The sequence below is a fragment of the Plutella xylostella genome, chromosome 5 (assembly GCF_932276165.1).
Source record: "Plutella xylostella chromosome 5, ilPluXylo3.1, whole genome shotgun sequence".
NCBI lineage: Eukaryota > Metazoa > Arthropoda > Insecta > Lepidoptera > Plutellidae > Plutella > Plutella xylostella.
The window spans coordinates 5,609,570-5,630,161 of record NC_063985.1 but is presented as its reverse complement, the minus strand read 5'-3'; the positions used below and the strand labels follow the sequence as shown (position 1 = coordinate 5,630,161).

The following is a 20,592-nucleotide window of genomic DNA, read 5'->3' as shown; positions in this document are numbered from 1 at the left end:
CTTTTTCAACTTTTATGACACCAACATAATTTGATTTGAAATTGAGGAAGCATAATTCTTCCAGTATATTCAATACATTAAATTAAATTAGATAGTGTGCAATATTCTCGTGACATTACAGTCTCGTAAAGGTCTGATGAGGAGCAGGAATATAGCGAATGGATCTAAGTGATGACAATACGCATGAACATTAGGTTAGGGATCAAAAATACAGTCTCTTGGTGCTGGTTGAGGTATGGTCTCGTGAGGATCTGATGAGGGCAGTAACACGGTGGTGGCTCAATTTTATTTCAAAGATGTTAATAGCTAAAAGCATCGAGTTTAGGCTATTAAGTATGTTTTTCAGAGAGAGAGAAAGAGATTTTATTTTTCCTCTGGATGTGTTAGGTTTACTGGGTTTACTAAGTTCATTCTGTTAATGGCATCAAGTTGTTATGTGTTCATAAGTAATAATTATTTATTAACAAAATGCTGTTGGTTCTCCACGAAAATGTAAAAATAAAAATAAAATAAATAAAAATAAATTCGTAACGTAAAATTGTCAATGACGGAATTTCTTCTATAGACAGTAGCCACAAAAAAAACAAACGATAGATGGCGTGATTTGAAGATCAACACAAAAAAAATACAGATTTAAAGAAAAGAAACACATACTTATACAAAACAACAAAGAAAAAAAAGGATACACATCAAAATAACTGGAAAAAATTTAAGCCCCAATTTACTTGTGTGGGACAGGGAGTACCATAATATTTTTTTTGGGGTACTCCCCATCTATGCGAAATATCAGCTTGATATCTTTACCCGTTTCTGAGAAAAAGGGCGGTGACAGACAGTCAATCAGACAGACGGACAACAAAGAGATCCTATAACGGTTGCTTTTTTTCTTTTGACGTTCGAAACCCTAAAATTAAGTAAAAATATTATGCTGCTAATACCAAAAAATGTACTTAAAGGTATTGAAAAAGCGGTATACAGGGTTATTGGTAAGTAGACCTGATCCTTTCAGGAGGTGATAGAGGAAGGCATTTCCAGTCGATTATACCCTATAATGCATTATCCGAAACTTAACCATTTCTAAGATATTTAATATTTAAAGATTTTTTGAATTTTTGCCAAAATTTCATGTTTAAAACCGAAAATAAAAAAACTAGCCATATTTCAATACTTTTTTTGTTTGTTTTGAATTAGTAACATCTTAATAAACTTCAAATGTGCATTATTTGACTTAAATTAGACACAATACCTCAAAATAGATAAACATTTTTTAAAAATATTGAAAACCTAAAAAGAAATAAGTTAAATTAAAAAAGAATTTCATACAACAATTTTTTGTGCACTTCAGCTTAAAAACATTGTCAACTTATAAGCTTTCAAATGAGATATTTCAATATCAAATCGATTTAGGTATCACCAAGATATGGCCAAAACAATCAGAAAAGGTGGACAAAATTCAACAGAAAAACTAACAAAATTAGCGCAATTTAAAGGTAAAAAGTGTGATGGTTTTCAGTCCTGTTCACTTTAGTATGGAAACCCCTGTTGAGTTTTCTTGACAAGTCCCAATGTTAATGGAAAGTATCGTAGGCGGGGACCAGCAGAGGGTTCACCATTTAGCTGAATGTTACTTAGAAAACGGCCTTGAGTGGCGGTCAAGTTGTTCCCCGCCTGCGATACTTTCCATTAACATTGGGACTTGTTTTCATGTTTTTAGCGTACAGTCGGGTTTTTCGTTTGTTTATAATTGTATTTTTTTATTTGTAACTTTTTAGTTGTTTTTATTTTATGAAATTTTACGTCAGTAGTTCATGATCATTTTTTATTTCAATAATTTTGGTGTTGTTATTTAAATACCTTCAATATGCATATTTTTGTAATGTGAAAATCAAGCCCTTTCATTTGATACCTTACACGGCAAAGTTGAATTATTATTTTTTCGATCATCACGTTATGTCCTCTAGAGGGCGCTATGTACATTTTAATGGAACGTCACATAGCCTATAACCATCGCGCCATCAATACGCTTCTAACAATACCTCATACATCAAAATAGAAACTTTGTTGGACATGACTGTGTCTTTTTACCATGGAAAACGAATATTTTTTTTCGCGAATTTGCAAATCTCGTAGAACAAAAGTTGTCCAGAATGACTCCTTGAGTCATCCCCTTTTGGCTTAGTATAGCCCTTTTGCGACACTATGTATTTACTTTTGCTTTGTCGTCGGGGTTCAGTTGGCTGGAGGATGCCCGAAACTTATTATCTACACTTTAATACTTGTAGTTACCTTTCTACAAGTAAATACCACATTTGTTTGAGAAAGCTAATCGGGTTCCGAGTATAGAGTTAAGTGGCACCCCTATTAATTTCTACTCTTTCCTGGTGCCTACCAGTGTAAGTAAGAATTATACTTACTTACCCTAAAATCACCCAAAATGTACTTGAACATAATTGTCAATAAAGTTGGCGAGTAAAAGTTTATCGACCCACTGTGCAAACTTACATGTGTGCGTGTCACTGCGTGTGCTGTGTGAAGAGCATTGAAAACCCAAAATTGGCTCGGCACGTCACCCTGTACGGGCCCTTAAGATAAATACATAGGTAGGTACTTAAATGAAATAAAATAAGAATAAAAATTTAACATACCTATGTACCTACCTAAAGAAGTACGTGTCGTTCGCGTAAATATTTATCTTTACACCAGTAAGTAGGTAATAGTATCGGAAACCATAGGGTTCAGTCAAATTAATAACTTAATGTGAGGACTGCAGGAGCCAACCCCTACGCTAAATGCTAATGAATGTTTAGCAAAAAACAAATTAATTTTCACCCAAATTTTACTCGTAATAAACAAAGTTATCTGAGCCATAAAACCAACGAACAGCGGTTCTCAACCTTCGATAATGAGTTTTATTTGTGTTTAATGTAATTAATAGGGATGGATTATCCCAGTTTTATTAAGGATTCATCTACATCTAACTTTGTTGCTCATTAAGTTTTAAAGTTAACAAACCCTTAAAGTTTTGGGTTATGCAGGATTTCAGTGTTCGTTTCAGAGATTTTAAAACAAGATCAGGATACATTGTAGCACATATTCGTAAAGAGGAGCAAGTTTGAATGTAGCTGCCAAAACAATGCACGTACTGTGTGTCAACTTGCACTTGTCGGGGCGGCGCTGAGCGCTGCCTCTGTTACTCAAACACAAATACAAATACGCTGACTTCGAACAAGAGACGTAATTGAGATAAGGGATGTGTACTCTACTTTATAACTTTCTGCCTCCGTCGAACACAGCACGTAACGAAATCAAGCAAGTTTATTTACCGACCTTCCCTCAGAAGGAGGCCTTTTACGTTTCCTCTATACTCTATAACAACACTCGATACATGTGTGTATTTACTTACCTCCCGTGCCGACATCGAACGCCGGAGTTAATCTAATAAAGCCGAGCGGCAACTTTGTCAGGCTCTTTAACGAGCTATTATTTGATAGGCTTTTGAATCATCCATTATCTTAAGCAGGTGTCTTGATCGACGTAAAGTTTTATAGGCTTTCAAAGCGATAGGACTATTTAAAGGCTGTTAAGAAACTTATTGGAGTTACAAATTTGCGGTGGCATTTAGCTCGTCGCTTTTGAATTGCCCCTAAAACATTTATTTGAAGCATGTTGAAGTTACCGACGCTGTGTAGCGTGTAGCCAATGCTCGTAACGTAATAATAAAGCTAATAGTATCATAGCCAATATCCAGCACCGTTTGCAGAGCAATTCAGTGATGTCGACGGCCCCGCAACGTGAGCTCAAATGAGGCGAGGGGGCGATAAAGATGAACCGGCCGGGCTACGAGTACTCCGCGCCGTCCGCCTACTACGCCGCCAATAGCCACCCGCCGCACTACGACCGCCACTTCCCCGCGCCCGCGCCGCTCTACAGCCCCAACTCACTCAAGAACAACTACGCCGATGTATACGAGGGCAACAACGACACAACCCTCAGGGCCGAGGAGCGCCACTGGTACCTAGAGAACCACAAGAACCTGCAGACCTATGAGGTGAACCACGAGGCACCGCAAGATGTCAAAATCATCAAAAAAGAGGAAGAAAAGAAAGAGGAAACGATTACCATCCGTAGAGCGGAGGCAACTCAGGTGCGGCAGCGGCGGAAGGAGGACAGATGCTCGTGCGAGTGCTGGCCGAGCGGCGAGCCCGGGGACAGCCAGGAGGCGGCCGAGGCGCGCACCACGCGCTCCGCGTCGGGGGTGGACATGGTGTCGTCGTACGGGGTGTACAGCCAGGACGATGAGAGCTCGGGGTTCGCGCGAGTGATAGAAAAGAGTGCAGTGTACGGCCAGAGCAGTGAGAGTGCGGGTGCGGGCGTGGTGGTGAACCAGCAGGGCTGCAGCGCGGTGGTGCGCGTGGCGGCGCCGGAGCCGGCCTGCGCGCGCTGCTGCTGGGGCGCCCCCGCCGCCGCCGCCGCCGCCGCGCCCGCCAACTCCGAGGACTATTGCTGGCTGCACTACTGCCGCCCCGCCCTCATCGTGCTCCTCCTGCTATTTTTTCTCGTCCTGCTCGGCGTCTCTACAGGGTTTTTACTGACTAACAATTGTAAGTATACCGTCAATGCTGTTAAAAGCTTTCACCCACAGGTTAAATTCCATTTAGTATTTCAAAATAAATACACCTTAATGAATAGGAATGAATCAAAAGGCTATTAATAACGTACCTGACCGCAATAAACCTTCGAAATCCATTGTACTTAAAACAATTAAGATTCGTGTAACGGTAGACTGACACGGCCGCGCTGATTCAGAAAGCGCCGCTTTTCAGATTAATTACGGAACGCTAAAATGTCCCTAATTGTTCAGTCGAAAATGATTCATTTCGGGAATTCCCTGTCGGAGTGGCGCACGGCGACTGCAGTCGTTATTCTCACTAAGCCCGATTAATTCGATCATTGGCGTCCATTGATAAAACGGCCCGCGGCCGCGCTTCGGAACACCTGCCGCTTCACACGATTGACTTTTTGGTTCGTTTAAAGCAAAGCGAACAATAAAACATTCCCGTGTACCTTCCTCTACAGCCTCGCATGTAATTTTAACATAAAATAAAATAAAAACCATTCCGTAGTGATAATAACTGTGTCACTCAGCGGAAATGGACATGAAAACAGAACGTTAACACGACTCAGAGAATATTCACGGCCACTCGAAATAAAATAACATCTAAATGCCTCGTTTGTTCCTTTTTGTACTTTAATGTTGAAACTGCTCGAAATTTCTTTGTCTGACGAAGTTGCGTCCAAAAATTACACTGAAAAGGAAAATATCGTCTAAAAATGTATTTCAGGAGCTCTACGTAAAAGAGCATTATGAAACATTATATTCAACAGTACCTATATATCACACTGCAAGTATATATGAAGGGCTCTTTACAAAAAATACATAACCCACACTAGTAATAAAAAAATGTTGCTGTAGGTAGGTATAACTTTTTTATTAGTGTTAATGATACAAAATACAGTTATTTTGTAAATGTAAGGAGTAATGAGTAACTGAAATTCAAGCATCAATTTTGAATTTATATTATGTTTTTTACATTTCAATGAACAACCAGACAAAATACAGACAAATAGGTATGGATATTTGTATATAGGTGAACCTCTAACTCAATGTCCCTATGCAATACATTTTATTTTAAATTTCTTGCATCACTTGACAAGAGTAATACGTGTACTTCATAGTTAGGTACATTATAATAATGTAATGGTAAAATGCTGTGCAATAGGTAGAGTTTAGTTCCGAGCTGATCTTATTTTGATTACTCAATTGTGCCTTGGCTCGCATTCTTATAATAAAAGGACTGGAAGGAAGTTCACATACTGCAATCTATATAAAAGAAGAAAGAAAGTGACTGATTGGGCATCAACGCACAGCCCAATCGGCTCAAGCTATAATCATGAAACTTGGCACGTAAGTTTCTTAGGTAGTGTAAGTGAGCACTAAGAAAGGAATTCCCGAAATTCCTACGGGAACGCGAAATAGCGGGAAAAAACATTTCACCACGGCAAATGCTAGTCTAAAATAAATTGGTTTAAAAGAAAAACTGTTTCAGTTCTTTCATTGTACACACATGATATTAATGCCTGATAGGTGCCTACTATATTGTTTTAAAACAATATTCCGAGCGCAACTGGCTATATGCGCTTATAGTTTATTTATATATCCTTTAAGGTTTTATAGCCATCCGTCTATTGCCCGATAGTAAAATAGGAAAAGTGGCTATTGGCCTAACCTAACCTTCATATTCAAAGTACAGCAGTACAAGACATTATCAGATCAGATCACGTTCCAGCTCGAAATGAGTCGGTATCGATAGCACGTGTATCATGATCAGCCGGGACCGCGCTCCCGGTAGGGCCCGCTGCCTCGTTTTTCTCTCTGGCAGCACATTAATTTCCGTGGCACACTGGGCGCCACAGAGAGTTGGGTTTTCAAATTGCGGTAAATCTACGAAACTACTTTGAATAGTCATTGGCTTTAATGTTTTGGCGCGAAAAGTGCTCTCGGGGCTGGATTTTTGCCGACGATGCCGTTTTGACAAATGCTTTATACCTACATTGGTGTTTTTTATTTCACTTTTGTATAATATTTTGTTATGGCTATTTATCTGGCTACTCTGTAGCTTTATTAGCAGTAACTGCCTCGATTACATTTGACCGTGAAGTTAGGTTTCCAGGTAGATTATTCATAGTTATAGCATAGGAGTTTTAAAATACAGTATATTCTAAAAAATTAAATTATGTAACTTATGAAATTTCTTATTACTACTTGCTTATTCCATCCAGATAAATGTCATTTAATATTAATACTGGTTTAAATATCAATAGTACAAAATAAGTTCGTGACCGATAAGCAAATGATAAGATTTATATTGGAGCATTAGCTTTGCGAGACTTGGGGGGGTCGATTCGATTTAGTGAAATGTATGCGTTCACACGATCACCGCCCAACTTTGTGCAAAGTTTGTAGCCATGAGCTTCAAGTCATTAATTAATACGCTTTATTAATGATGTTGGGTTAAGTGTGTAAAGTATCGTTAAAGTCTCACAAATATTACTTATTACTTTTTTACAATAATTTTTTTCACACGTATGTATGTATATGTATGTTTTCTAGTAGGAGCAGTATAAATATATAAAAAAGCAAATTTTCAGATTAAATAAAAAAATTACAATTTGTCCTTCAAGGTCATAGCTTACTCGTAAATATTTCTAACCCATAGGCCACCACCGCTTGTAAATTTAGTAAGTAAGTACTTGACTTAATTAAGTTAAAATGTTACTGTTTTGTTATTGATGTGCAAATATTATATTGGTTGAGTACATTATTTGAAACACCTAGAACAATTTAATTTCACATTCATAATACTCGTAGGAATGTATCTAAGAAGATCGCAATAAAAAGTATCCGCAGATTTTTTTTATAAAAATGCAAATACATAATATCTCCCGACAGACGGCATAAAACTCCGCTATCTAAATAAAAACCTAAAAAGATACATATTGGGACATATTGGGCCATCTGTCCATCGGGAATTTCATTACCTATTCGAACAGTGGGACGTCAGCCCGCTGAACTGAAAACACATCTAACTCCGAAAAAGTCGATAAACCATTCAAATTCCGCGCACGACCATTTCACGAACCAGTTAAAGTGCTAAGAGTGCTGTCGAATACTGTGCAACTGTCGATCGAAGCTATGCCGTTTCTTTTTTTATCGTCGAAATTAATTTCGTTGCGGCGCAGGGCACGGTGGCGTGAGCCCTCGACTCGAACAATCATGGCGAGAAGTTATCAAAGTAAAAGCTTGAATACTGGATGATTGAATGTTCGTTTCAACACGCCATGCGAATACATCATAATAGTATTTGCAATCAGCGGTTTTGCGTTTCTTACCTACATTTTTATTTCGACTAACAAGTTTTCACGTGGATTCTGGGGCTTAAAAATTAAGATAGATCTATTCTACTTTTATGGTCGAGAATTCGATAGAATGACTACAGAATGTGAAAATTAAGGCAACAAAAAGCTTTCATACTTTTCATAGAGCATTTGAGCAATGTTTTCAATTTCCAACTTCACGAAGCTATCATTAGAGCGTTCAAACATGAGCTGTTAGTAATCGGGCTCAGCCAAATGGAATGTTTAACAGCAGATATCGGCAGTCAGCATCGATATTTTCAGTTGCTGAGCGTTTCAATGAAGCGTTGCGAGATTAAGTCCGGTGCGAATGCAACAGGAAACTAGAGTAGAATCGAATGGACAATGAATCGAGCAGAATCGGCCGTTATAAGGCCGCAACAAATTGAAATTGATATGATCGGCGGGCAGCGGCGACGGCCGGATATTACGGGTGTCAAGCGCAATCACGCACTCCTACCCACTAGTCCACCACCAGCCCATTCTATCACTTTGTTAGATCTATCCCTGATTGTTACTATCCTTATCGCACATGTCTACCCGCGATCTACGTTACATCCGACTGTTTTAATTACTTTCAATGTTCGTACTTAGCTACGTACCTACATAGGTTACAATACCTCCCTCTACCCCTTTTTGTGGCTCAACCCCACTTATTAGGGCAAAAACGTTCCGTGTCGTGGAACCGTTTGTCATTGTATTATCGCTAGAGTTATACCTTCATACTTGATTGTACTAAGGAGGGTATACGCTTACATGTGTTTCGTGATACATATTGTTATTATTTTTCCTACTTAACACTGACGTCTGATTAAGCTGCTATGGTACCGCTAGCGTGAAATGTCTAACGTTGACTACATAAATGGTAACTTTAATGTATACAAATATATTATGATTTATGAGTTTAGGTGTCCTAGATAATAGTTTTAAGCAAAATACGAAAATAATCAATCATGTCAGTTCGTCCACTTTACAGTCAGCTTTATGATTCGGTAACACACTTTTATACATTTCACAAAGCCTCAATTTATCATACTTATTTGTAATTCTATTCAAACTATAGGCACATAACAATATTAAAAGCATGCAATTGTATCTATAAATATATATACATATATATATAATTGTATAAATAAAAATAAAAAATATTACGTACCTATTAACAAACAAACTAACCTGGTTCCCAAATATAAATTAGATAGGCACCCGTGTGCATATTTTATCTTTAGAACCCTAAAAATATTCCCAGTCCTATCTGTGTTTGCCCAGCTACGTCTCACTCTACATTCCCTGCGATTCTTTACATTTAGCTTGCTTAATTAAAAATCTAATAAAAGGAATGGTAAACGTTTTTTAAATTAGAAATTTATTGTGTAAATATTTACTTTTAATCTTCCGCGTTAGAGGCAGGTAAATGTTTTTGCCATTAAAAACGAGTGACTCGATAAAATCAGCCTTTAATTCAATTACTTTATACACAGACATGTTTGATTAATTAAAATGTAGCAAACATTTTTATTTCAAGCATGTTTAAGGATTACTTTTCAGGGCGAAAGTATTGTGATGAGGGTAATGTATGTACACTGTACATACCTACATATTTTTTTGTGTAATTTATACTTCCTATAGGCAATAGGCAATCATATTAATATATCTACAGAGTGTTGCAAAGGTTAACTAATCCGTAAGGGGTGACTCAGATCATTCTAAACTACTTTTATTGTACGAATTTAGAAAATACACAAAAAAAATGGCATTTCCATAGAAAAGAAAAAAGACGTGCTATGAAGATTCTACGAAGAATTAAAAAAGACTTATTATATTTCATAATTTCCGTAGCCTATTAATAGGCGCATATCATCGTGGCTGGTTTGCACATAAATATTATCCTATATACTTATAATACATCAAACTAGCTAACATACGCTTATAATACATACCGAAGCACGCAACAGAGATCTGATACGGGAAAACGATACAAATATGAACGCAGCTCTGTTTTTGAAGTATATAATCTACGGCAGATAGAGCCGAGAGCCTCACTTACCGTCCGTATTGGGTCTAACATTGTTCGGGCGGATTCGTTTAACACGTGACTGGCCACCGAGTGCAGTTTAATAGCCGCCGTGTATGTAAAGGACAGCCGCGGCGTCCGTCCGACCAATTTGCAATAAAACAATATGGCTGCCACAGCACTCCCGTCGCCGTCTCCTCCGTATTTTATATTTATATTCCACCTCGGACTGCGCCATTAGCCCGCGCCCTGCGGGGCACATTCCGCACGTTATGTCGCCGCCGCAGAGTTAATCCTCACCTCCTTGCTAACCCGACGCTTTTGTTACTTTTTACTTTTTAAATAACTAAAAGTGGCCAGTGTTTCCTCGCCGCGCATCGTGATTCGCTACATGAATACCAAATCGCCTACTTTGTCAACGGCAATTACTGCACACCACAAATGGAGTTCTGTAAAACTTTTAATGAATTCTTTCACCTTAAATATTCATGAAAACGTTTTCTAATGGCACCTCCTTCGTAATAAGAACTGCGTATTTCGCCAGCATTTAAATAATCTCAAATCAGACAACTTTCCATTTAAAGAGAATACATTAAAACAAGAAGCCAGGCTTTCACCTGTTTGAATTTATTTCAGTTTTCACGATAATACTTATACATACTTCCATATACATACTACCATCATAATTATATAAGTAGTTCCTAATGGGCCCATTTCTGTATTCCGTGTTTAAGAATCATAATAATAATTCAATTCAATATCAATGTAAAATGTTTAATGTACGAATAGAAAAGTTTCGTAGTAAATATTCGTAGTACCTCGTAGCGGCGTAGCGTCGTAGCGCTGGCTACGAGATTCTACACCTACGTGGATCGTAGAATTTTACACTGGGCTGATGTCAATTTCATCTCAATGATTATCTAGACTCACTAAATGCGTCAATTTTGTGTGCATAACATATATTATATGACATATTCATGTACGTATTAAAAACGAGTATATTAATCTATTAACATCCGTGAATTTTCACAACAGAAAAATATAATTGATGGATAAGCACTTTGCTCCCAGTAAAGTGGAAATTGTGTTTTAGATTAGATTTTCTCGTGGCAAGCAAAACAAAGACGTGAACGTAGTACCTAACTCCTGCCTCCATGTTTTAAAGTCTCCGATTTGTCATGCGCCCGCCCGCCCCCGTACGTTGGCTATATAAATATTTTGCTACAGCGAACGCCTCCAGTATACTAACAGTATTACGTGATCTTATACAAGTGACGGCAGCTAGATGTGTTCATAGGACACACCAAAAATATCACACTCCTGCTTTTATAGCTTCTGTAAACTAACCCTGTGTACCTATAACCTTTAAAAATTATGTTGTTAACATCGCTCAAGTGTGATTTGAAAGGATTTTCTTTAATCTTTTAATAATTAAACACACATTTTGCATGATATTTTGAGTGTGTACATATACTTTGGATTACGAAAATTAAATACTTTATGAGGATTGTTCGTGTTATGTGGGGTGTTTAAAAATATATATTGTAGATGGAGTTGAATGAAATTTCGTATAATTTTCGTGTTCAGACAATATACTGATGTTTCATTTGTTCGCTATAATAAAAGCTTTTATTAAAATGAGAATTCAATGGAACATTTATATTCATATTTACCTGAATTATATCTCATACTGATATCCGTATCCATATTTCTTATACAATGGGTTATTTAAAAAGTGGTTATTCATTTAAACTCTATAATTAAATAATAAAACTTACGTGATACAAAGTTTGTATACCCAAATCCTACATATTTATGTAGGTACTACAGAATACTAAAAAAACAAAAACGTATCCGTAGTGATAACAATAGGATGACACAGATTTCTAGAAGTTTCTACAATTTCTCTTTCGCAGCACAGACACTCGAGTGACATACCTCACGTCCGACTTTTGTATTATTCAAATATGTCCGCCACGGACACTGACCGTAGCAACAATGCATGGAATATCATATTTGTGACTGAATTTTTAATGTAGACAACATTTATTTACAGATTGCTTTTCGGAAAATGATTTTGGTTAATCTGTCGGTATTGATTGTTGATGTTTTCTACATTTGTTACGGTACAAAGTATTACCTGTACACTACATAAAAAAATAATATTATTATAACTCAATTTGTTTTGTTGCAGATTTACATTATCAGCCGAGGCCACCTGCTCCCGAAGGTAAAACTATGTAGTAAATTAGATTTTAATAAGAATTACTCTGCGAGCAATGAAAAAGTTTAATGTACTTCAATATTGCAGACGGCGTCATTGAGCTAGCCTTTTCCGTTTAAGAGTAATTTGGTGGTATTGTCACTGGAACTTTCCCATTGCTCGCGAATGTAGCTTGTGTATTATTCTGTGTGTAAAGTTGAGAAAATTTGCCCCCTATCCATTTTGTGCAATATAGCAAATAGCAAAGGAGGACCAAAATAAAACTTTAATATTAATGACGCATATCGGCTTGGCTCCATTTTACTGGTGATGAAATTTTAACTACCTTCCAGTGTTGGCCATCTTTACTTAATTATAAAACAATTTAAATATAATTCAAATATTACCAGTGGGCCTGAAAAAGCAATGCGGTGAATTTCCTAATTTGCTTCCATTCAGACGGCATCCGCCATCATTTATATGCGTGTACGTTTATCTCCGGAGTCCAAGCAGCCTGCTTGTGCCTGGGGGTCACTCTTTATGACGAAAAACCAAGTTCCGGAGCGCTGCTGCGCGAGCCACTACTCTATCTCGTTGTATTAAACATTGATGATGTATTCTTTTATGTTGTTGTTGTAGCAAAAACAGTATCTTAAGTATTTCATTGTGTATGATTTAACTGTGGAAAGCGGTGCTGGTTGTACAATTACCTAATTTTATTTGATCTTTGTTATTTAAGTGCTATATATTGTACAATTGTTTGCTTTTCCCAATAAAATAAAATAAAATAAATAAAATAAACGTGCCGATGACATGACAGGTCTCGTTCGATCGTTTTTCGTCAGTATAGAGTAGCCCTCGTGGTTCGCGCTTCTATAATTTTATTTGTCTCTTACAAATTTGTTATTTCCGGCCGCTTGCTTTTCTTTAAGCGGATTCGTCTGCAGGATTTATGTAAGAATCGCGGAAATCATTTCACAGCTAAGCTGACAGTCTTTTTATTAAAACAAAAATACATTTCTTGGTATTATGTTTCTGTTATGTGCTCTCCTTACTTGGTAAGTAATCGTTAGTCCCTACCTAATTTCAGAAAAATTTGAATTAATATTTAAAAGATTTTATGCATTGTTTATAAAACTAATAAAATACTCGAAGTTGTTTATTATTCCAACATAAAAGTAAGTGGAAGGTTTTGGCAGCGTTGAATCTATTTTGTCGGCTCTTTTAGTTTGAATAACGAAAGTTTAGTCGAGCCAATTTAGATTATATCGTATAGTTCGACCCGTCCGAACCTTTTTTACGATTCTAACCCTCCCTCTATTCCACCGCATATGTGATCAGATTGAATCTGATCTAGGTAAGCAGAAAATTGAACATTTTCCTCACGCATATCACGGATCATTCTTCACATATTTTGTATGAATCTCAATTGAAAACACACCGTGACATGTGTACAATATCCCACGATTCCATTTATTATGTTCTACTAATTATATTTTGCTACTAAGTAATTGATGGCACTTTAAAGTTTGGAAGCCGAAAGATAATTGGAATTTGACTTGAGTCAAATCGCCGCCGTCGCGCCCGACAATCTCTGTCTGGAATTTTAACTAGACTATAGAGATCGGTAATCCCCGAAGCCTGCTGAGCACAATGCCGATGCCGCGCCAAGCGGATATTCACGTCTTATTTTGGCTCTCCTTAGTAATTTCGTCACGGCCGCGACTCCCCAGGTAGAAAATTGGAAATTGTGACATTCTTTGCGGAGTTCGCTGAGGAATTACCAATGTCTTTAGAAAATATTTTTTACTTTCAACAAACGTCTGAGAGTTTGCGGCGTCATCAGTCTTATTCGGGATTCATTGAATTTCTCGGTTAATAGATTTTTTCAGGCGGGTAAATTTTTGCAGAAGCTTGCGAGAAGACGTTTTGCCGGTGGGGCGCGGAGTGCGTGTCGCTGGGCGACGGGCGCGCGCACTGCGCCTGCCCGGCCAGCTGCCCCGCGGCGCCCGCGCCCGTGTGCTCCACGGCCGGCCGCACCTACCGCAACCACTGCTACCTGCGCAAGGAGGCGTGCGAGCGGCGCCTCAACCTGCGCGTCAAGCACGACGGCGAGTGCGGTAAGTGTCGCCACCCGACTGTTCAAACAAAGACTTAACAAAAGTCGCCCCGTCCACAGACGACACAATAACCTTTTACGTCAAGGTACTTCATGAATATGCCACCTCGCGGGCGGCCTGTTGCCCTTTGAGACAGTCCCGCTCCCCTCGACCGATTTCTTTGGCGCTTGGTCGGGAATTTTAAAATTTCATAAGTATTAATGCATTTCGTCCGCCGGCCCCGGTGGAGTGGTAGCTTATATTATTAGCGATGTTCGTGCGAGAGCGGGGCGCGATGGCGCAAGTTGGGACAGCGGAGCATAATTGTGCTCATTGTTATTGTTTCCAAGCTTTTTCAGACGTTATCTTTCGAAACTTTTGCTTTTTAACTTAAAACTCCCATTAGGGCCCGTTGAACTTGGTGGCACAACATTGAAAAAGCAAAAGAAGAATAAGATAAATCTGTTTATTTACCTACTTAACGTTTACACATTTATCACCAGCCAGACTCAATAAATCTGACCTCAATATTCTTTCCACCCTGCAAGCAGTAGCGGACCCATGCACGGGCATCAGCTGCCAGGCCGGTGCCAAGTGCGTGGTGACATTCGGGCAGCCCGAGTGCCGCTGCCCGCGCAGCTGCCCGCGCCGCAAGCCGGTCTGCGGGAGCGACGGCAAGGAGTACCCCTCGGCCTGCCACCTGGACAAGCACGCCTGTGACAGCCAGGTCAACGTCACCATCAAGTACCATGGGAAATGCGGTAAGGAAATATCTGGGGATAAGATAGACGTTACTCGGGTGGGTGTGACACTTTTTGACAAAGGTTTAGACGAGTCCTATTTTAGTTTATGTTTTTCGAACTTAAACAAAAATAGACCCTTATTACATAATTTATGTAAAATGTCATACTACTCCGTACACATACAGGTTTGAGGTGAGGTGAATTATTAATGATTATTATACCATATATCGTGTTCGTGGCTTATGATAACTTATTACTCTATTTATAGTGTAGTTAACATAAATGGTTCTTATTGTTATCTACCCAGAATGCTATTTAGTTTGTTATTTGTGCAATATTAGTATTAATAATTCAAGCTCCTCCGCTAGAATCATTTTTATAAAGACAGAATAAAATATAATTTCAAGTAAAATATACTACTTACTCAGATACCAGAAAGGATTATAATAATTATTACTTACCTACCAAAATAAATTTATCCCAAAAGCATTTGAAAAGTAAAATATTAACCTAAACTCCATAAATTGAAAAGATAAATAGGAGTGTTTCTGAAACAGTCCTATTTCCAAGATGAAATTCTCAAGCCTCACAAATTAGCAACGGGTTTTAAAAATAAATTAGGCCAACGCTGCTCCTATTTATCCAGCGGACAGCTGACGGCTCGGTACAAAGAGAAAAAAACCGTTTAACGTTATAATTTGCAAGGAAACAGTTCCAATTAAACAAATGAAGCGAATTAATTAAAACAAATAGCTGCGCAATACTAAGCTCTTCTAAGGGGAAGAAGAGTTCATAAAATCAAATAGACATGAGTTATACAAACAATTATGTTGATGTGAGTCTATAATATTAAGTATTTATACCTATTTATTTCATATATAAAGTGAAACTATTGGATAACTTTTCATACAACTATGGTTTTTTTGTTCATAAGATCATTTTTTTCTTGTAAGAACCATGTAGAGAGAGACTGAAGAAAATTCAAACTTGGATAGTAACACTGTTAATAAATGTTTCAGTGAATAATAGAAACTAGAGAGACATATAGTATTTTATTATTTATGAGTGATATTTTGTTCATATACTTGTTGTGTGTACATAAACACATCTGGTACTAATCATAGTGTTTCCTCCATTTTCTCATGTCACAGCCTGTTTGTGAAAAACAGCTTGACTAGAAGCATCAATAAATAACTAACACTCATACTTTTCCTACAATAACAGTTTTTATATTCTTACCCTACCTGTTTCTAGTCTACCTGCTAGAAGTATAGTGGATTTCATTTCTTATATACTGTTTTCTCATTATAGCTAGAAAGAGCGCTCATTCATGTCAGTATGAAATCTCATAACAATGTTCCTTTCTTGCCTGAAGATTTTGGTAATAATATTGTTATTAATATAGGCAAACATTTTCCTGTCTGTTTTCGTCACAAATAAAGGAATGTAATAAATTACTCGACAACCTTAAAGTTGGCAAAGTTGAGTCGCGAACACAAGCACAATTTTCCTCTCACAAACAAAAAGGGGCGCGTCCGTTTCTTTGCCATAAAAGTAATTTAATTCCACTACTTTATCAACTACCTACCTCACATTTTGTTAACCCTTTTTAGGGAAACTTGTCCCGGGTATTCGATCTGCACTGAACTAAATTTGTTTTATTCTGAAGCCCGCACACATTCCTTCGTAGCCGGAATGTTTTGTTACTTCTATTGAATTGTTTGAATTGTATTTCCTCTTAATGTTATGCTTATATGGCGATATCCAGATATCCCTATTTTTATATTGAGCTTAAAATCTTCAGCTTTGCTTATAATTTTATATATCAGATGAGGATCTCGTTATGAGGTTTCATGTATGTTTTTTTTTTTGATCCGTAGTTAAAACTCAACTCTTGGTCAAAAATGCCAACCATTAGTAAAAAAACCAACAAAAGTAATTTGTAGTTTTGTATGACAAGTGTTATCTTATGTTGACTACGGATCAATATACCCGGCCCTTACAAGTTCTCTTTCTCCAGATCCGTGTGCCGAGCACGAGTGCTCCGACGGCGGCGAGTGCCAGCTGTCAGAGGGCCGAGTGCCAGTCTGTCGCTGCGGCCCGCCCTGCGACCTGCTGGTGCGCCCGGGGTCAGCCGTCTGCGGCTCTGACTACCGAGACTACCCCAGCGAGTGCGCGTTGAGACGGGAGTCGTGTCGGACGAGACAACAGCTGACTATCGCTTATAGGGGCGAGTGCGCATCAGGTGAGTTCTTTCTTGATGGTGGTGAATGAAATTGGTTGTGCGATTTTGCTGATTCATTGAAAGGGAAGCTGTAGAAAAAGATAATAAACAACAAAAGGACAATACAGGTTGTATACAACAATGTGTGTCGTGAAATATGAACTTTATTTTTAATTATTCCGTCAATCCCCTCCATATCAATGTTGGAGCTTCAGAATATATTGCAGCATCTGACGCACGTCGTCAGTCCGTTAAAACCTATAATCGTACAATATCCGTCGACTGTAACGCTATAATGCCCAACTTTACTAACGCGCTGTTGGGAGAGGCCTATTATTTTCAGCGGCAGAATATACATTATCTGGATAACTCCAGCATCATTTTACCCTCCAAAATGCTCTCTTGAATATAGTTATATCCATATCTACAGCGTAAGGTATTCGTTTGAATGAAAGGGTGAACATTACCGCCGACGATGTAATAAATTACACTACCTGAGCACACTTACTAGAAACCAGTTAAGTAATACTTTAAAGAAAATGTGTACCCTCGAGAATTACTTAATGAAAGTAGGTTGTAGTAACGCGAGAAGAATTTATGTCAGGTAACACAGGCAATTTAAGTTCGCCTCGACTTTGAATACGTAAGTGTATTGTTACCTCGGCTTTAGGCGAAATTAAGTGAACTGAGCCTATAGGTACAGTTCCCGACAAAGTTAACGAAGTAAAGAAAACTAATCAACGAAAACTCTTTTCAATGCGGAAATAATTAAAAGAAATTACAATTCCGATTTACTCCATTCGTGTCCAAGAGAGAAAATAGCTAATCCGAAGGCTTGTCCTCTAATCTAAAATTAAATCTTTATTCGAAAATGCAAAGAGGCCTTATTGAGGCCTTGTCGAGGAGACATTCTGTTCTAAGAAAGTAATTGGACACAAGCATCAGACCGTCTCAAAAGAAACCCGAAAGAATAAAATTTGTTGGAGACGAAATAATTTTATTAGCCATTATTAAACTTGCAATAATAATTCCGAAATATATGGGAGCGTTGGTAGTGGGTTTGCCGCAGGGCCTATGTCGGTCAAAATGTCCTCTCTAGAAATTTTATGACCGTCTGGAGTGAGAACCAGACACTTTTTTATTTAGATGAAGGCGTTTCTATTTCCAGATAAATAATATACTCACCTTATTATTTTTTTGTTCAAAATAGCTCAACATCCATGCGCATCAGTGAAGTGTGGCATCAGAGAGCGGTGTACACTGGACGCTAGGGGTGTCGCGGTGTGTGGTTGTGGCCCCGACTGCGAGGAGGTGGCCCGGCCAGTGTGCGGCACGGATGGGAAGACTTATGACAACCCTTGCGTCTTGGACCGCTCGGCTTGCCGGGCCAATCGAGACATCAGAATCGCTTATATGGGGCAGTGTGGTGAGTTGATAAAAGAAATTAAATATGAAATTGTTATATCACAAAACATATACACATTAAAGTAATTCGATTTTTAGGCATCCCTTTTTACAAAATCATAATTTGATGCTTTAAAATCAGGTACGCATTGGCTATAGGTAGATAAGGTAACTAGTAATAGGCCTATTAACTTAACTGACCAATCAGAACTTATAGGAGCTACCTTACCTCGTGTTCGGTATAAGTAGGCGCGAAAAATAGCACATTAGCAATGTTGGTCTAATGGGTCGGTCGTTAGACGTAACAAGACTGCTCTGCGTCTAACTAAATGGTAAGTAAGTAAGTTTTACGAGATGTATTCAGTCACTCCTCCCACGACTCTTACTATGAAAGTGCGTGGGACTCAGCATTCTCCTATAACATCGATATCAAATTGTTCGCTACGGTGATCTTATCATTTGAATTGTTTAGTTCAATGTTTATTTTAGGTTCTAGTTTTAAATAACTAGAATTGCGTGGGTTTCTGAATTTGGAACATAATATGGGCAGTATTGTTGACTATTTTAGTAGGTACCTGAATTCACTGCTATTGTTTGTATAACATTTAAGAAATTCATTAAGCATAGTATATTTCTTAATCTTGAATTTTAAACTTTCTAAAATACGTACATTGAAACAATAGCTTTAAGGGAATTAAGCTGTTAGATTAAAACGCTAAGCTACCGCTCTAGCATTTCTGCGTTTAGTTTTAATTGCTCCTAATTTCGGTCCGCTAATTCTAGTAGAATTTAATAGCAAGCGTATCTTAGAGCTCATAGTTGCGAGGCAAAATATATTATCTTTGTACCATGGTAACATTAATCTGTCACATAATGACCTGACCAAATAGTAACATCACTGGTAAAACTCTACCATGTATAAAATAATGATTTCATCTTATCTAACTATATTTTGTTTGTTATTTGTATAACCAGAATTGAGTTATGTCGCCAATGTGTGTAGGTACTTCAATCACTTTGAAGGGTGAAGGGGAAATATAAATAAAATTGCTCAGATATACATTCGAGAACATTAATATCGGAGCTATTTTGGCTCTGAAAGAGTACAATAGAACTATAAATAGAATACAGTGATCGTTATTATGTAGGCCAAGTGCAAGTTTCGTTCTCATCTATCCGGGAACGGTGAGAACGTAATCACTTGTAATATTAACCCTTTGAGTGCCAATGGTACCTCTTAACGTAGTGATCCGTACCTCCGCAATATTGTGTAGTCATCATTCAACGTGTTAAATTATATACCTACTTACTTACTTACTTTGATATAAACAAAACAGCCCATTGACGCCATTTTGTCTACAGGCGACGAGAATCCCTGCGCGCGCGCACACTGCCCGTGGGGCGGGGCGTGCGTGGCGCGCGGGGGGGCGCCGCACTGCGCATGTCCTGTCTGCGACTCTACACTCGCGCCGGTGTGCGCGTCCGACCACAATACCTACGGTAGCGAGTGTAAGATGCGCATGCATGCGTGTCAGGAGGGCATCAAGGAGAAGGAAATCAGCGTGCTATATAACGGGACCTGTCGTGAGTATTGATAGAATTGTCGTTTATCGTTTAGTAGCGTTCAGCAAAAAAAGCATTTTTTTATTAATACCAGATAAAAATATAAAAATTAGTTAAATTATAATGATGTAGCACTATGGTGGGGAATAAAAAAGCATGTAAATATATTCGGTGTTCCCTACACTACGTGGGGGTTTTCGGTGTATTTCCCGCTTAAATCAATGGGTTTAAGTTCAAAACAATGTTGGATCATGTGGGTAACTGTCAATACAGTTGTAGCTGTCTCGGTTACTTGAAATGCGACAGGGTTACGAGTATCTTTACATCAAAATATTCTGAATATCGCAAGTTATTTTAGTATTTTGTTC

The 20,592-nt window shown here is 38.1% G+C and overlaps 1 protein-coding gene across 6 annotated transcripts in view; it reads left to right on the top strand.

Moving 5' to 3' along the window:
- The window catches only part of LOC105392738 (agrin), a 44,506-nt gene that overhangs the window by 7,730 nt on the left and 16,184 nt on the right, over window positions 1-20,592 (top strand). For 5 of the 6 annotated variants that reach the window (XR_007268330.1, XM_048633553.1, XM_038112520.2 and 2 more), the window contains exons 2-8: window positions 3,761-4,601; window positions 12,183-12,218; window positions 14,102-14,311; window positions 14,842-15,051; window positions 17,054-17,278; window positions 18,468-18,683; window positions 20,024-20,245. Coding sequence is in view for 5 of the 6 variants with exons in the window: in XM_048633553.1 (XP_048489510.1) it covers window positions 3,824-4,601; window positions 12,183-12,218; window positions 14,102-14,311; window positions 14,842-15,051; window positions 17,054-17,278; window positions 18,468-18,683; window positions 20,024-20,245 (1,897 nt within the window). In the remaining variant the exon portion in view is untranslated. Of the gene's footprint in view, window positions 1-2,657; window positions 4,602-12,182; window positions 12,219-14,101; window positions 14,312-14,841; window positions 15,052-17,053; window positions 17,279-18,467; window positions 18,684-20,023; window positions 20,246-20,592 lie in introns of those variants that run through there. The other variant, XM_048633552.1, reaches the window with a different exon arrangement.